Source organism: Talpa europaea, assembly GCF_964194135.1.
Source record: "Talpa europaea genome assembly, chromosome: 6".
NCBI classification, from domain to species: Eukaryota; Metazoa; Chordata; class Mammalia; order Eulipotyphla; family Talpidae; genus Talpa; species Talpa europaea.
The window spans coordinates 39,234,006-39,249,271 of record NC_140072.1 but is presented as its reverse complement, the minus strand read 5'-3'; the positions used below and the strand labels follow the sequence as shown (position 1 = coordinate 39,249,271).

General features: G+C 35.9%; 1 protein-coding gene across 3 annotated transcripts in view; it reads right to left on the bottom strand.

The window, feature by feature from the left end:
* The window catches only part of TSGA10 (testis specific 10), a gene marked incomplete at both ends in the record, with an annotated part of 44,666 nt that extends 36,645 nt beyond the window's left edge, over positions 1-8,021 (bottom strand). For all 3 annotated transcript variants that reach the window (XM_084234593.1, XM_084234594.1, XM_084234595.1), the window contains 5 exons: positions 220-371; positions 1,350-1,427; positions 1,527-1,697; positions 7,303-7,458; positions 7,971-8,021. In XM_084234593.1, the coding sequence (XP_084090719.1) occupies positions 220-371; positions 1,350-1,427; positions 1,527-1,697; positions 7,303-7,458; positions 7,971-8,021 (608 nt within the window). The remainder of the gene's footprint in view (positions 1-219; positions 372-1,349; positions 1,428-1,526; positions 1,698-7,302; positions 7,459-7,970) is intronic.
* Between the last annotated feature and the right edge of the window lie 7,245 nt (positions 8,022-15,266).

The following is a 15,266-nucleotide window of genomic DNA, read 5'->3' as shown; positions in this document are numbered from 1 at the left end:
AAGATTAAGATTACTAGAAGTTTGAATCCCACTTATGTGTGGCATTAACAGTCTATGACTGATCTTGAGGAAATCATGTTTGCTAAAGTTCCTACAACTGCTTCATAATAATCCACTCAGAAATTAAAATTAATAACTTAGTTATCATTATAAAATATACTACAAAAAGCAGAGCTATTAGTTATAGTTAACTATTAGCTGTAAGGTAATTTAGTTTACCTCAAAGAATTATTCTCTGCTTTTTGTCTGCCAAGTTCACTTTCGGTATCCATTGCCTTTCTTGCTAGTGCTTTCATTTCTTTTTCCACAGTGGATATGGTTTCCTTCATCAAAGTCATATTTGACATTTGCTCCATACGTTCATCATCAAGCTATGTAAGTAGAATGACAAGGTTACTGCTATCACTCAAAAAGTGTTAGTTATTTTCTTAAAGAGACATACTCCCTTTGTACAAACTGTGATATATGACCAGATTTATACAATGAAATAATCAGACTAGGCTTGAATTCTGGGAAATTGTATAAACAAGGAATTGTGAAGTAAGAATAAAAACAATCCACTGCACAGCTTTCCTATAAAGCCTATCACATTAACATTATCTGTACATTTTCAATCTCATTCAATTAGACCACAGCATATATCCTATTTGAAAGGATTACTTCTGTGTTGTCCAACATTAACAAATTACACATAAAAAGTAGGTTTATGAAGACAAAATTGTTTTCGTCCTGTATACTGTCTCTTTTTTACTCATTATAACAACATAGTACAGATGAATTTATAAATATATTCCATTAAATTTGGTAACAAAGTTAAATACCCCTAATGCTGTTAATATGGTCATAACATATCAAATACAGATTCATAACATCTCAAATCCTTGATTAGTAAAAATGTGATGCTTCACATTAAAATAGCTTAAATGTATTTTTCTCATTAATTTTTATTTCTTCATAATTTTTTCTATCTTAGCTACTCTTTCAGTAGACTAAGTCATTTTCTGTGTATCTGGAAATGTCTTTAAGTCATTTCTTTGTATCTGGAAATGTTTTCTTCAGTGAAATTGGGACATGAATAAGTTGTAAAATTCCTGAGAATGCATCCCTACTGTTTTTTTTAAAAGAACACACTCTACAACCTAATAAAAAAGAGCCTTTACTCATATTTTCAGGAAGAAATAATGAAAAAGTGACAACTGATAAATAACAATTATACATACCACCTTAAATATTTTAAGATTACAAACATGATCTTAGAAAAATAAAAGAATTCCTCTGAACACAGAAAAATGGGAAAGGGGAAGCCATTGACAATTTATAGCCAAAAGCACAAAATTATTTTTCTTTACATTATGAACTGTACACTCCAGCTCCTCTATTCTTTGTTCCAAGTGAGCCTTCTCATTAAATGCTGTTTCTTGAGCAATCTGTTTAAAAAAAACAAAGTACATTCGATGTCATAGTTTTTGGGTTTCACATATATGTTCATTCACATATATGTTCATAGAGAAAAAATTATTTCAAACCTTTAGCCTCTCCCTCAGACTATCTCGTTCAGTGGTCATTCTTCGTAAATCAGTGAAGGCTACATCTCTCTCAGTCTCTACCCGTCGTAGGATAGCATGTGCTGTCGTCGATTTGGGAGACTTACAGCTTTTCATCATTTCTCTTCGGAGTCGGGCAATTTCTTCCTGTGCCTATTATAGAATATATAGTTTCCCATTTAACAAGTTTTACAACAGACATAAATATAGCTACATGTATACACAGTTAAAAAGCAAATATATTAACCTGCATGCAGTTAGATAATAACATAATTTTTTAAATGAGTTTATACAAATAAATGCAAATGATGCTCCACAAATGTAAAAGAAGATATTACAAATATGGTTTGGTTCACAATGTCTTTGCTAAATTTAAAAAAAAAAAAAAAGATTAATTTGGAAGCAATCATTGCCAAAGAAAATGTTTTACTAAGAAATATATAGTTGGCCCTCTGTCATAGGTTCTGTATCAGTCAACCAACTGCAGATAGAAAATACAACTGTTCTGGACCTACTAAACATAGAGCTTCCATATGATCCAGCAATTCCACTCCTAGGTATTTACCCAAAGGACACAGAAACATCAATTCCAAAGAACACCTGCACCCCTATGTTTATAGCAGCACTGTTTATAATAGCTAAGCTTTGGAAACAACCCAAATGCCCAAAAATAGATGACTGGATCAAGAAGATGTGGTACATATATACCATGGAATATTACTCAGCATTCAAAAAAGATAAACACATGCAATTTGCAGCAACATGGATGGCGCTGGAAGGGATCATGCTCAGCGAAATAAGCCAAAAAGAAAAAGAAAAATACCGGATGGTCTCACTCATAGCAGGAATCTAGAAAACTTAAATAAGGGACCAGGAAAATGAATAACTATAAGAAAGTAAAAATCAAAATCAACAAAAAACTATGAACCAGAGACACTTTTAGGGGGGCGGGGGTGGGAGGGGAGGGATTGGGGTCAGAATGGGGGGGCTGCAATTGTATGGGGAATATAACAATAAAATTTATAAAAAAAAAAATTAAAAAAAATAATTAGACAAAATACAATAAACATCCAAATAATTGCAAAAAAAAAAAAAAAAAAAGAAAATACAACTGCAAAAAAAAAAAAAGAAAATACAACTGTGTGGTTAGGTTGTATCTGTAATGAACAGGTACAGACTTTTTCCCTGTTATTCCCTATATATCACCGTATATTAAAAATTTATGTAACATTTCCTCACAGTATTTAGTATCATAAGTAATCTAGAGATGATTTAAACTATACAGGAAGATATGCACAGGTTATATGCAAAAACTATACCATTTTATATAATAATTATACTAGGGAGATGGGAGAGAGTATCTGGAACCAAACCCCCAGAGATACCCATGAATGACTGTATGGTATACATCATTCATTTTGTAATATAAATTTGAATTCAGCACAACTCAGGTAGAATACTGGTTTAGTAAGTATTACAGTGTGCCAGTCTTTATGTAAATTTATGTGTCATTTCCATGTTTTGGCTACTTCTAACATGACAGAAAGACCCATCAATCCTTGCTGACAACCCAGCATACTCTCTACATACTTGTTTAACCACCCTTGGATTCCAAATTTACTCTACACCTGCAGATGATTTCATATCCTACTTTGCTGCTTAAGTTTTCTTTTCTTCCTGTGAATTTTGATCGCTATCTGCTCAGGCAGCTTTCAAGTCTTAAAGGAAGATATATTACTTCCCAGCTTCCATAGGAAAGACTTCAACTTCCTGGACCTCCTTAGCCTGAAATATCTTCAAAGATACCCCTGACTTTATAATTATTTCCTCTCCCCTTGAATAGCACCCTGTCCATTGGCCTACTCTTCTGCCTTTAACCTTATATGTTCCCATATCTTAATCCTATTTACCATTTTATGTCTTTTTCCTTTGACATAGTTTTCTTCTTATAAGTGCCATGGTTTATACCAATTGTCAGTAATTTCCTACCACTTACTCTCTAACCCCAGTGTTATTCTCCAACCTGGCTCCACACCCACCATCCTGCAGAATTCAAGTGACCTCACACCCAAATCTAACAGAATTTTCTCAGTCCCTGTTTTTGTTATTTCCATTATATCTGACATTACTTTCAACACCCTCTTTGTTTTTGTTTCTTTTTTTCATTGTAAGAAAACTGATTTTATTACCTGGGCTAGTGAGGAATAATTTTTTGAAAGTGCATTAAGAATTCTTATAAAAATTTTTTTTTAATTTTTATTTTTTACATCATTGTTCATTTTTAAACAATATTTGCGGGCCTCCCCGGTGGCGCAGCGGTTGAGCGCTGGGTTGCGAAGCTGCCCGCAGCCTCTGCAGCGCCGGTTCGATCCCTGGCTGCTCCCTGGCCACCGCAGGAGGGTCCCACATGGCGCGCAGACCTCTCCTGCCGCCCGCTGCTCCCCTCAGCAGTGTACTTCGGTCCTTCTGCCTGCTCTGCTCCCCGCTCTGGCTCTGGTGAATTCTCTCACTCTCCCGCGCTTCTGACTGTACCCAGTGCATGTATAAACAAAACAAACAAACAAACCAGCAAAACAAATAAATAAAGCATGCCTCTACTAAAAAAAACAATATTTGCTTCCCCCCATCCCCTCAGGTGTAGTCCCCATAGAATTTCCTTCACCAATGCACCTGTGCACCATCATCACAGTACCCTGTACTCCTCCCTCCCTTCCTCTGATCCCTCTCTCCCTCCTCCTCCCTTGCAGTATATCTCTGATTCATAATTGTCTGTTTTTGCTTTGTTGTGTTTTGTACTGTTATTATTTTTTACACTGATGTCTTAGTTGGTTCCCCTATATTCCTGCTATAGGTGAAACCATACGATATTTTCCTTTTTCCTTCTGTCTTATTTCACTGAGCATAATTCCTCTAGCTCCATCCACGTTGCTGCGAATGGCATGAGTTTATCTTTTTTGATTGCTGAATAATATTCTATTGTATATATATGCCACATCTTCTTGATCCAGTCATCTATTTTGGGGCATTTGGGTTGTTTCCAGGTTTCACCTATTATAAATAGTGCTGCAATAAACATAGGTGTACAGGTGTTCTTTTGAATCAATGTTTTTGTGTCCTTTGGGTAGATCCCTAGGAGTGGAATTGCTGGGTCATATGGTAGCTCCATTTTTAGTAGGTTGAGGAACCTCCAGACAGCTTTCTGTAGTGGTTGGACCAGTTTGCATTCCCACCAGCAATGTAGGAGAGTTCCTTTTTCACCCCATCCTCACCAACATTTGTTGTTGCTAGTTTTTTTGATATGTGACAATCTTACTGGTCAACACCCTCTTTGTTAAGAACCCATTTTCCCTTGAGCTTATGTCACTGTTCTTTGTTTCCTGCCTTTGTTATCTCTCTCGAAGGCTTCTCTAACAACTGAATGAAACTTCCCAGAGCTATATCTTGACTTCTCCTTTCCTCTAGTTATATGTAGCTTTCTTATTCAGAAAACTCATGCAGTCTGAATGCTCAAAACCTACCTCTAAGCAAATGACTTCTATATTTATATATTCAGTTCTTGCCTCTTTCCCCATCAGAGTCCTGCATTTATTGCCCAATGGCAATTACTATCTGAATGTACTACCATCATCTTACTCCATCTGTGTGAAACCAAACACATCTTTTCCCTTGAACCATCAGTGACTTTCTTAATTCTTTTTTCTATTACCACAAGTTTTAAACCATTCAAAACAGAGCTTCAGTTATTTCCATTTGTATCTCCTTTTTGCTAAAATCAAATCTTGTCCAACTCTTCCTTTAAAATGTCTTTTGCATCTGTCCCTGTTTTTATTTCTGCTGGTAGCCCCTAGTTTAGTCCCTTTATGCCTCATGCTTGGACTGCTATAATAGACTTCCTAAGAGTCCATGGTTTCTCCTTCCTCTAGTTCACTGGAAGAAAAAATTGTTATATAGGAAGAAAACAAAGAAAAATTATAATATAATTTTGAAATATGATGTAATATAAATAATATATATTATCTATAAATATGTAGTATAAAACAGTTACCAGGTTAAAATTATAAAACTGTTACTTTAGTCATATTTCTTCTGCCTTAAAAAAATAGATTACCCATTGCTGGGCCTCCCTGGTGGCCCAAGGGGTTAAGACTCAGCACTGTGAAGCTATCGGTAGGCCCTGCAGCATGAGTTTGATCCCAGCCAGGGAGATAACCTACATGCGGCAGCAGACCTCCCCTGTCTCACCCAGTACTCCCCTCAGCAGTGTATTTCAGTCAGTCTGCTTGTTCTGCTCCCCACCCTATCTCTGGTGAATCCTCTCAACCCCCCACCCCACACCACTGACCTGTACCCCAATTCTTGTATGTATAAATAAATCCTTAAAAAAATTTTTGAAAAATAGATTATCCATTGCTTAGTATGCAAAGTATAAAGTCCATTCAATGGCCTCTATCATTTAGTCCAGAAGTTGGCAAACTAGATACAGATCACAGGCCAAATTTAGTTCACCCCATATTTCTGTAGATATATAAGTTGACATTTTTATAGTTTTTTAAATGGTAAAAAAAAAAAAAAGATTTATTGCATAACAGGTAAAAATAATAAATTCAAAGTTTAGTATATATTGATAAAATTTTATTGTAACATAGTTAAACTATTTTGCTTGGGCATTGTCTATGATTACTTTTGCACTAAAACAACACAGTTGTATAGCTTGCTAGGAATCATGTGGGTTGCAAAGTACAAGGTATTTATTACCTGGGCCTCTACAGAAAAAGTTTGCAGACTCCTGCTGCAGTCCAAAATACATTTCAAGGGCCTCCCTGGTGGAGCAAAGGGTTAAGATGCAACCTATGAAGCTGTCCACAGCCCCTGCAGCACAAGTTCGATCCCCCAGCTGGCCAGAGAGCAACCCACATGGCTCAGCAGACCTCTCCTGACTCTCTCGCTGCTCCCCCAGCAGTGTATTTCAATCATTCTGCCTGTTCTGTTCCCCCACCCTCTCTGGTGTGAATCTTCTCACCCACTCCATACCTCTGGCCTGTACCCCAGCACTTGTATGCATAAATAAATAAATCTTTGGAAAAAAAAAAACAACAAAATACATTTCAAGCCTTTGTTATTCTTTACTCCACAAATACACACCTTCTATTCTAATCTTAAACTGGTCTATTTATCTACTGATTTTTCTGCCTTTTCCTTATACTATTCCTTTAGTCTATAATGTCCCTTCTTACCTTTTCAAGATAAGAGAAACCTCAACTCATCCTTCAGAACTCAAACTAAATCATATAGCAAATATTCCTCCATATCACCATAACTAAAAATGTTCACTTCTTTTATTTCTTACAATATCTTTAGACTTTTACTTTCTGAAATAAAGCAAATTATATGGCAGTTCCTAAATTGACTAATAGTTCATCAAAGTGATGTTAGTATTTTTTAACCTCAAATCCAAATCTTTTTATTTTGAACTCATGATACCCTATCATTTAACACCATCCTTATTTCTTACTACAAAATATTTGACTGTATCTATGATCTATTTTGGATATGGGGATAACGTGTGTATGTACAGACATGCACCCACTTAGTGAACTGGAAATTCATTACATTTTACTCAGAGTATCTTAAAAGCAAACGTAATTCCCAAATGTTAGATTAATTTGATTAGCAAATCTAAGTGTTCTTATAGAGCTTAAAAATTACCTATCTCTAGAAATGATGTCTTACTTACATATTTGTTTATAAACAAGATTACCTGTTCATAAAGAAGAAAGGTCTTGTCTCTCTCAGATGTAAGGACTTTGACATTACCCTGAATTTCAGCCAAATGACGCTCATATTTTTCCAGCATGCACTTAAGTTCTTCACGATCCCTTGTTGTCTTCAAAAGCTCTACATCACAGTTTGTACCCTACAGTGATTATAAAAGAAATTTAAATTCTTCTTTGACATGTGGTATTAATGAAAAGGTTCTACTGAGAACAGAACAAACATTTTTTATTGTTCATAAAAAAAGCATGAAAGTCAAAACATATTTTGTAGTCTGACCAAATAATAAGTATTCCTTAACATTTACTTATGAGAAATGTACTTACAGATCTAAGTCTTTTTATTGTATCTTCCAATACTATTATTCTATTCCAGCAAACAGGAAACGATGAAAAATGATTTAAAAACTGCCTCTCTTTTAAATAGGTTCATCCCAAGTTGCCCCACATTTGTCTAATCACTTCCTAAACACTACTAATGCTGGAGAAACAATTTTGATCGTCTACTTGTCATCAGAAAAGCTTTGTCTTCCAACCTCTTTGACATAGCAATTCATGCAAAATCAAAATGAATATTATCCAGATTTGGAAAAACAAACATAAGTCAATGTTTGGGCAACAAATTCCAAAATACTTCTATGATTGCAAAACGTACCCGAGAAGATGGAGATGGCCGTCTTGGACTTTTAGATCTACTTCTTATCATCTTTCTCAAATTCTGAGCTTCACTCTTATAGTAGTCTCTGTCTGATTCCAAAGTCTTGACAAAGGAATCAAGTCTGGAAGGAGATTTATTTTGTGCTTTTTCAGTCTCTAAAATTATCTTATCAAGGAGGAAAAAATTAGGCCATTATTTCAAGCTAACCTATAGCATTAATTTCTACATTAAAGTTGAAAAAAAATGCTCCTTAAAAATAATAAATTTTATTTTAAAAACAATTCATCGGGCCTCCCTGGTGGCGCAAGGGGTTAAGCACCACACTATGAAGCAATCCACAGCCTCTGCAGCACAAGTTCGATCCCTGGCTGGCCAGGGAGAAACCCACATGGAGCAGCAGACCTCTCCTGTCTCACCTGCTGCTCCCCTCAGCAGGTGTACTTTGGTCAATTTGCCTGCTCCGTTCCCCACTCCGTCTCTGGTGTATCTTCTCACCCCCCACACCTCTGGCCTGTACCCCTGCTCTTGTATGCATAAATAAATAAATCTTAAAAAAAATATATAAACAATTCATCAACATATTTTGTTTTTAATTAATTTATTTATTTATACACGCACTGGGTATAGTCAGAAGCACGGGAGGGTGAGAGAATTCACCAGAGCCAGAGCAGGGAACAGAACAGGCAGATTGACGAAGTACACTGCTGAGGGGAGCAGCGGGCGAGGCAGGAGAGGTCTGTGCGCAATGTGGGACCCTCGCCAGTGGCCAGGGATCGAACTGGCACTGCAGAGGCTACGGGCAGCTTCGCAGCCCAGTACTCAACCGCTGCACCATCAGGGAGGCCCTCATCAACCACTTTTTAAAAAGCAGCTAGATACCTTTCTTTGCCAGCATTTCTGAATGTACTATATTTTTATAATGAAAGTGCCCCTAAATTTCTCAATAATGTCAAAGAAAAAAATAGTAAAGAAATTTCAGCGAGGCCAGAAATGTTCACAGACCTAGAAAAAGAATTAATTTGCTTGGGAAAGCTTGTATCCACTATTAAAGCATTTCTTCATAATGTTTAATTTTTGTCCAATAATTATTCAATGAATGAATAAATTAAATGAATGCTGGTTATCTCAAACTTGTAATCACTTTCAAGTGCAATCCCATTCACCTTAATATATTTAAAAACATTTCATTTACAACATTTGTGTTACCAATATTTTATTGGGAGAAAATTAAATATACCTTCAGACAGGGTGTTTCAAATATTTTATATAACACTAAAATATCTAAGTAGAACAGTTTTTCATTTTACTTTGTTATATATAGGAAATATATTACTCAAAATCAATGGCAAAATATCACTGACAAGAATGGGAATATGTAGATAAATGCATGCTATATTTTGAGAATTAAATTATTCACATTCATCATTTTAAATCAAGTAATAGCTAAAGGTATTAATTAAAAAAACATCCAGAAGTTCTCTTCACACCTCTACAAAAGGAGTAGTGATAAAAAGGAACAAGAAAAGCATCCCTCTTATAGCTGGGATTGCCACTGCACTAAATTGCTGATTTTAGAAAACAAACATTTTTTATTGTTCATAAAAAAAGCATGAAAGTCAAAACATATTTTGTAGTCTGACCAAATAATAAGTATTCCTTAACATTTATTTATGAGAAATGTACTTACAGATCTAAGTCTTTTTATTGTATCTTCCAATACTATTATATTATTTTGCTGGCAAATGAGTTCAATCTGAAAAACAATCAGAAAAAAGTTAAAAGTGTTTAAACTGATTTAACTATATAGAAAGGGCAGCAAAAAAATAAGCCATTAAAAAATAAAAAGATGCAGACTGAATATTTTACTAAAGAAAGGACAACCTACTTTAAACATTAAATGGGTAAAGATGGCCATAACAAATTAAATATAAAAATGCTGACAAAAATTTTATCTACTGAGAAATTATTTTACAGAATTTATACCCACATATTCTCAATACAGATGGCACAGAGCCAACAGCACAGACTGGAGATGGGTGATGTGTTAGTACAGCAAAGTGGAACTATGGGAGGGACCATTTTCTTCATTATACTCTTCCAAATACCCAAATGCTTATACTAAACACGTACTACTTCTACAAAGATAAAAAACATAACACTGATTCCATTCTGAAAAATGAAGTTGCACATGACCCAAATGAAAATATGCCTACTCAGTGTATTGATTTATTTGACATTTAATGAGAAGGTTCCTGCTATGTGCCTGACACCGTTATATGCTAGGTATAATTTTCTGGAGTTTATTTTTGTTCTACTTTTTTTCTGGCCTGTTTGATTTGATTAATTTGCCATAGCCACTGCCACATTACTATTATTATGAGAGCTTTAAGATATTTTAAGATTTTTTTTTAAGGATTTATTTATTTATGCAAGAACTGGGGTACAGGCCAGATGCTTGGGAGGGTGAGAGGATTCATCAGAAACAGAGCGGGGAACAGAACAGTTCCCGGCTGAGGAATAAACTGCTGAGGGGAGCAGCGGGCAAGACAGGAGAGGTATGCTGCGCCATGTGGGACCCTCCCCAGCTGGCCGGGATTGAACTGGTGCTGCAGAGGCTGTGGACAGCTTCACAACACAGCATTCAATCACCTGCACCACCAGGGGAGGCCCTATTTTAAGATATTTTAATTCTTTTTTTTTTTTAAATAGATATTAAGTTTTTTTTTTTTAAGATTTATTTATTTATTTATTTATCATTTATACAAGCACTGGGTACAGTCAGAAGCGCAGGAGGGTGAGAGAATTCACCAGAGCCAGAGCAGGGAGCAGAGCAGGCAGAAGGACCGAAGTACACTGCTGAGGGGAGCAGCGGGCGGCAGGAGAGGTCTGCGTGCCATGTGGGACCCTCCTCCGGTAGCTGGGGAGCAACCGGGGATCGAACTGGCGCTGCAGAGGCTGCGGGCAGCTTCGCAAACATTTTATTTCTTGATTGTGTTTAGTACTATGCCATGGAATTTAGAAACTAAAATTTTAAACACAATTACAGAGTGAATGATTTAATTTCTTATTACTTCTTAAAAATTTATGAGCAAGACAGCATATTTGAAGGTCAAAAAACAATTTATTGAATTTTTAAATGATAGCATGTGAATGTACTTATTTATCTTGATTTTATTAATCACCAACTTAGTAAATTGTTTTGAAGTAGGTACCAAGAACTAATTGTTGTTACATGTTATTTCTTTTTTTTGAATTAATATTGGTTTATATCATTTTTATAATGCAAGTGTAGGATCCCCCTAATGTACTGTTGGTATAATAAAGAATATTATATGCTATGGCAAATGAATCAATGAAATCAAATAGGCCAGAAACTTATCCATGTATATGTGAAAATTTAAAATGTTAAAATGATACTTCAAATCAGTGAGCAAAAAATGAATATCTGCCTCAAAGTAGAACAAAAATAAACTCTAGAAAATTATTTTAAAATATTTTTTTAAATGGTAGAAAATATATTTTTTTAGTTCTTAAGAAGGCTTTTCTTAAACAAGAATCAGTATTAGAAGGAGCACAGAGAATTTCTGGTGCAACAAAAATACTTTGATACTACAATGGTAGATGTCATGATTCATTTGAATCCTAATGTAAACTATAGACTCTATAGGATGATGATGTGCCACTGCAGGTTCATCAATTAATTTTAACAAACATACCACTAGTAGGGGACGTTGATAATGGGGAGGCTATGCATGTGTGAGGGCAGGAGAGGATTATGGGAAATATCTGTATCTTCTGTTTAATTTTGCTGTGAGCCTAAAACTGCTCTAAAAAATAAAGTCTATTCAGAAATAAAAATATATATATATGGAAGGACCTCCAAAAGAATCAAAACTTGGAAGTTAGTAAAAATTAACAAATTTTACTACATAGAAATTAAAATCTTTAAAGTGTGAAATAAGTTGTGTGTGAAAACAAACTGGAAAAAGGATAAAAATACATGAATTTATTTGTTGTTGGATGAATTAGGAAGGCAAGCATTCTATATACAGAACATTCCTGTTCTTTGAAATTTTTACCAAGATTCCATATTACTTAAGAAATTTGATGAGGAAAATTTTTTAAAATAAAATGTGAGATAAAATATTATTTAATCCCAAGAGCAAACATTTAAATGTCAAATTTAAAAAGCTCTCAAATAATTGGGCCTCCCTGGTGGCGCAGCGGTTGAGTGCTGGGTTGCGAAGCTGCCCGCGGCCTCTGCGGCGCCGGTTCGATCCCCAGCTGCTTCCTGGCCACCGGAGGAGGGTGCCACGTGGTGCGCAGACCTCTCCTGCCACCTGCTGCTCCCCTCAGCAGTGTACCTCGGTCCTTCTGCCTGCTCTGCTCCCCGCTCTGGTGAATTCTCTCACCCTCCCACGCTTCTGACTGTACCCAGTGCATGTATAAACAAACAAACAAACAAACAAATAAATAAATAAACATGCCTCTATAAAAAAAATAAATAAATAAAAAATAAAAAGCTCTCAAATAATATAAGAATATCACTTTTTCTATTCTACTTATTACATGATCTTTTAAATTAGAATTAAAATCCTGATTAATGGTAAATCTGGTACCTTTGCTTCTTCAAGTTCCTTGTCGGCAGTATCCACCACAAAATTTTTCTCTTTTTCTAGTTGCTCTGCTAGTTGGTCAACTTTAATCAATTCTTTACAAAGATGCTCATTGTGGCTGGTTAAATCATCTACTTGACTGCTTACCACCTCCTTACTATCCAAGAGTTTCCTAACATATTCTTCCAAGCCATGATTTGTCTGTTTGAGATCTTCAATCTGTTATAATCAGAAAGAAAATAGTTGAGTTAAAATACATGTTTATAGCAGCACTATTTACAATAGCTAAGATATGGAAACAACCCAAATGCCAAAAAATAGATGATTGGATCAAGAAGATGTGGTACATATACACCATGGAATATTACTCAGCATTCAAAAAAGATAAACTCATGCAATTTGCAGCAACATGGATAGAGCTAGAAGGGATCATGCTCAGCAAAATAAGTCAGAAAGAAAAAGAAAAATACCGGATGGTTTCACTCATAGCAGGAATTTAGAAAACCTAAATAAGAGACCAGGAAAAAGACTAATCAATACAAAGTAATAATCAAAATCAACAAGCAACTATAAACTAAAGACACACTGTGGGGGGGGGGCGCGGGAGGAGGGAGGGGTGGGGAGAGGAAGAACTAGAGTCAAAAAAGGGGGGGGTGCAATTGTATGGGGAATATAACCAAAATGAAAATGCATACATTGTGCAAAGACGAAAAATGATGTAAGAATTATATAAAATAAAATATATATAAAAAAATATTTCCTTCGGGCCTCCCCAGTGGCGCAGCGGTTAAGCGCTGGGTTGCGAAGCTGCCCGCAGCCTCTGCAGTGCCGGTTCAATCCCCGGCTGCTCCCCGGCCACCAGAGGAGGGTCCCACATGGCGCGCAGACCTCTCCTGCCGCCCGCTGCTCCCCTCAGCAGTGTACTTCGGTCCTTCTGCCTGCTCTGCTCCCCGCTCTGGCTCTGGTGAATTCTCTCACCCTCCCGCGCTTCTGACTGTACCCAGTGCTTGTATAAATAAATAAATAAACCTTAAAAAAAAATTAAAAAAAAAAAAATATTTCCTTCAAGGAGAACAATTAGGTGACTAGAATCAGGAAGAATGATTTATTTCCCTAGCAATGAGACTTAAACTATATATCTGTTTTTACTTTCTGAATTTGTTATTATGTGAATTACCTATGTAAAAAATATATTAAATGATAATTTAAAGGTTTACAGCTATACTTTTAAAGATAATTTATAATTTTTTAAATAATTTAATATTTTAAAAAAGGAATTACTATTGATTTTTAGACAAACTATTAGAAAAAGGGTCAAACTGTATATCTGCAGAAAAGAAACCATGGTCTTAGAATTTTTTAATTTTAATAATATCAATTAAGTGCTCTTTAAAATTAAATTTCTAATTATCAAAATATGTTATCTTCAGGGCCTCCTTGGTGGCCCTGAAATCAAAATATGTTAACTATCAAAATATGTTGGGCCTCCCCTAGTGGGGCAGCGGATGAGCGCTGGGCTGCAAAGCTGCCCGCAGCCTCTGCAGCAGCGGTTCAATCCCCAGCCACCAGCGAGGGTCCCACATGGTGCGCAGACCTCTCCTGCTGCATCCGCTGCTCCCCTCAGCAGTGTATTTCGTCAGTCTTTCTGTTTTGTTCTCCGCTGTGGCTCTGGTGAATTCTCTCACCCTCCCGCGCTTCTGACTGTACACAGTGCTTGTATGTATGTATGTATGTATAAATAAATAAATAAATCTTAAAAAAAAAATAAATAAAACAAAATATGTTAACTTCAGGGCCTCCCTGGTGGTGCAAGGGGTTAAGCAAAGCACTGTGAAGCTGTCCGCAGCCTTTGCAGCACAAGTTCAATCCCTGGCCAGGTTGCTGCCCACATGGTGCAGCAGACCTCTCCTGTCTCGCCCGCTGCTTCCCTCAGCAGTGTATTTCAGTCGATCTGCCGGTTCTGTGCCCCATTCTGTCTCTGGTGAGTCCTCTCACCCCCTGCACCTCCGCCCTGTACCCCAGTTCTTGTATGCATAAATAAATAAATCTTTTAAAAAAACAACAAAATATGTTAACTTCAGAAAAGTCCTTTTGAATATATCAATAACTTACTTGACTAAGCTAAATACCAAATCAATCAAGTATTTGCTGACTAATATGGAGGACCACAGCTTTCCTTCCCAGCCCACTATCAAACCATCAACGGATGAAGAAAAGGGCCTTTTCTATCACGCAGGTATCCAAATGCCTTTAAAGGAAAAAAAATATATTAGACCCACTGAACAAGTTATATGTCAGGAACTATGTTAAACTCCAAAAATACAAAGATAGGTTAGGTAATTGCTCTCAGAGAATTTGTTTAATTAAGAAAATAAAATACTATATGTTAAGTGCCATAACAGAAATATCTATAAGATAAATTGCTGTCATAAAGGTCCTATCCTATAATATTTGCCTGTAATTAGTGTATTTAATAGCTCTTTCAAAAGCATCAAAATCAGTAATTTTCTTTAAAAATATAAACTTTATAATTTACCACTACATAAGGAAATATCCTAGTGAGTTATATTTAACTAAATATGCTATAACGCCATTTATTATACTTGATATACACTAAGGGGCATGATCAAAACCATCATATTAATCTAATCCTTCCCTTTGGTATTTTGTAAGGCAA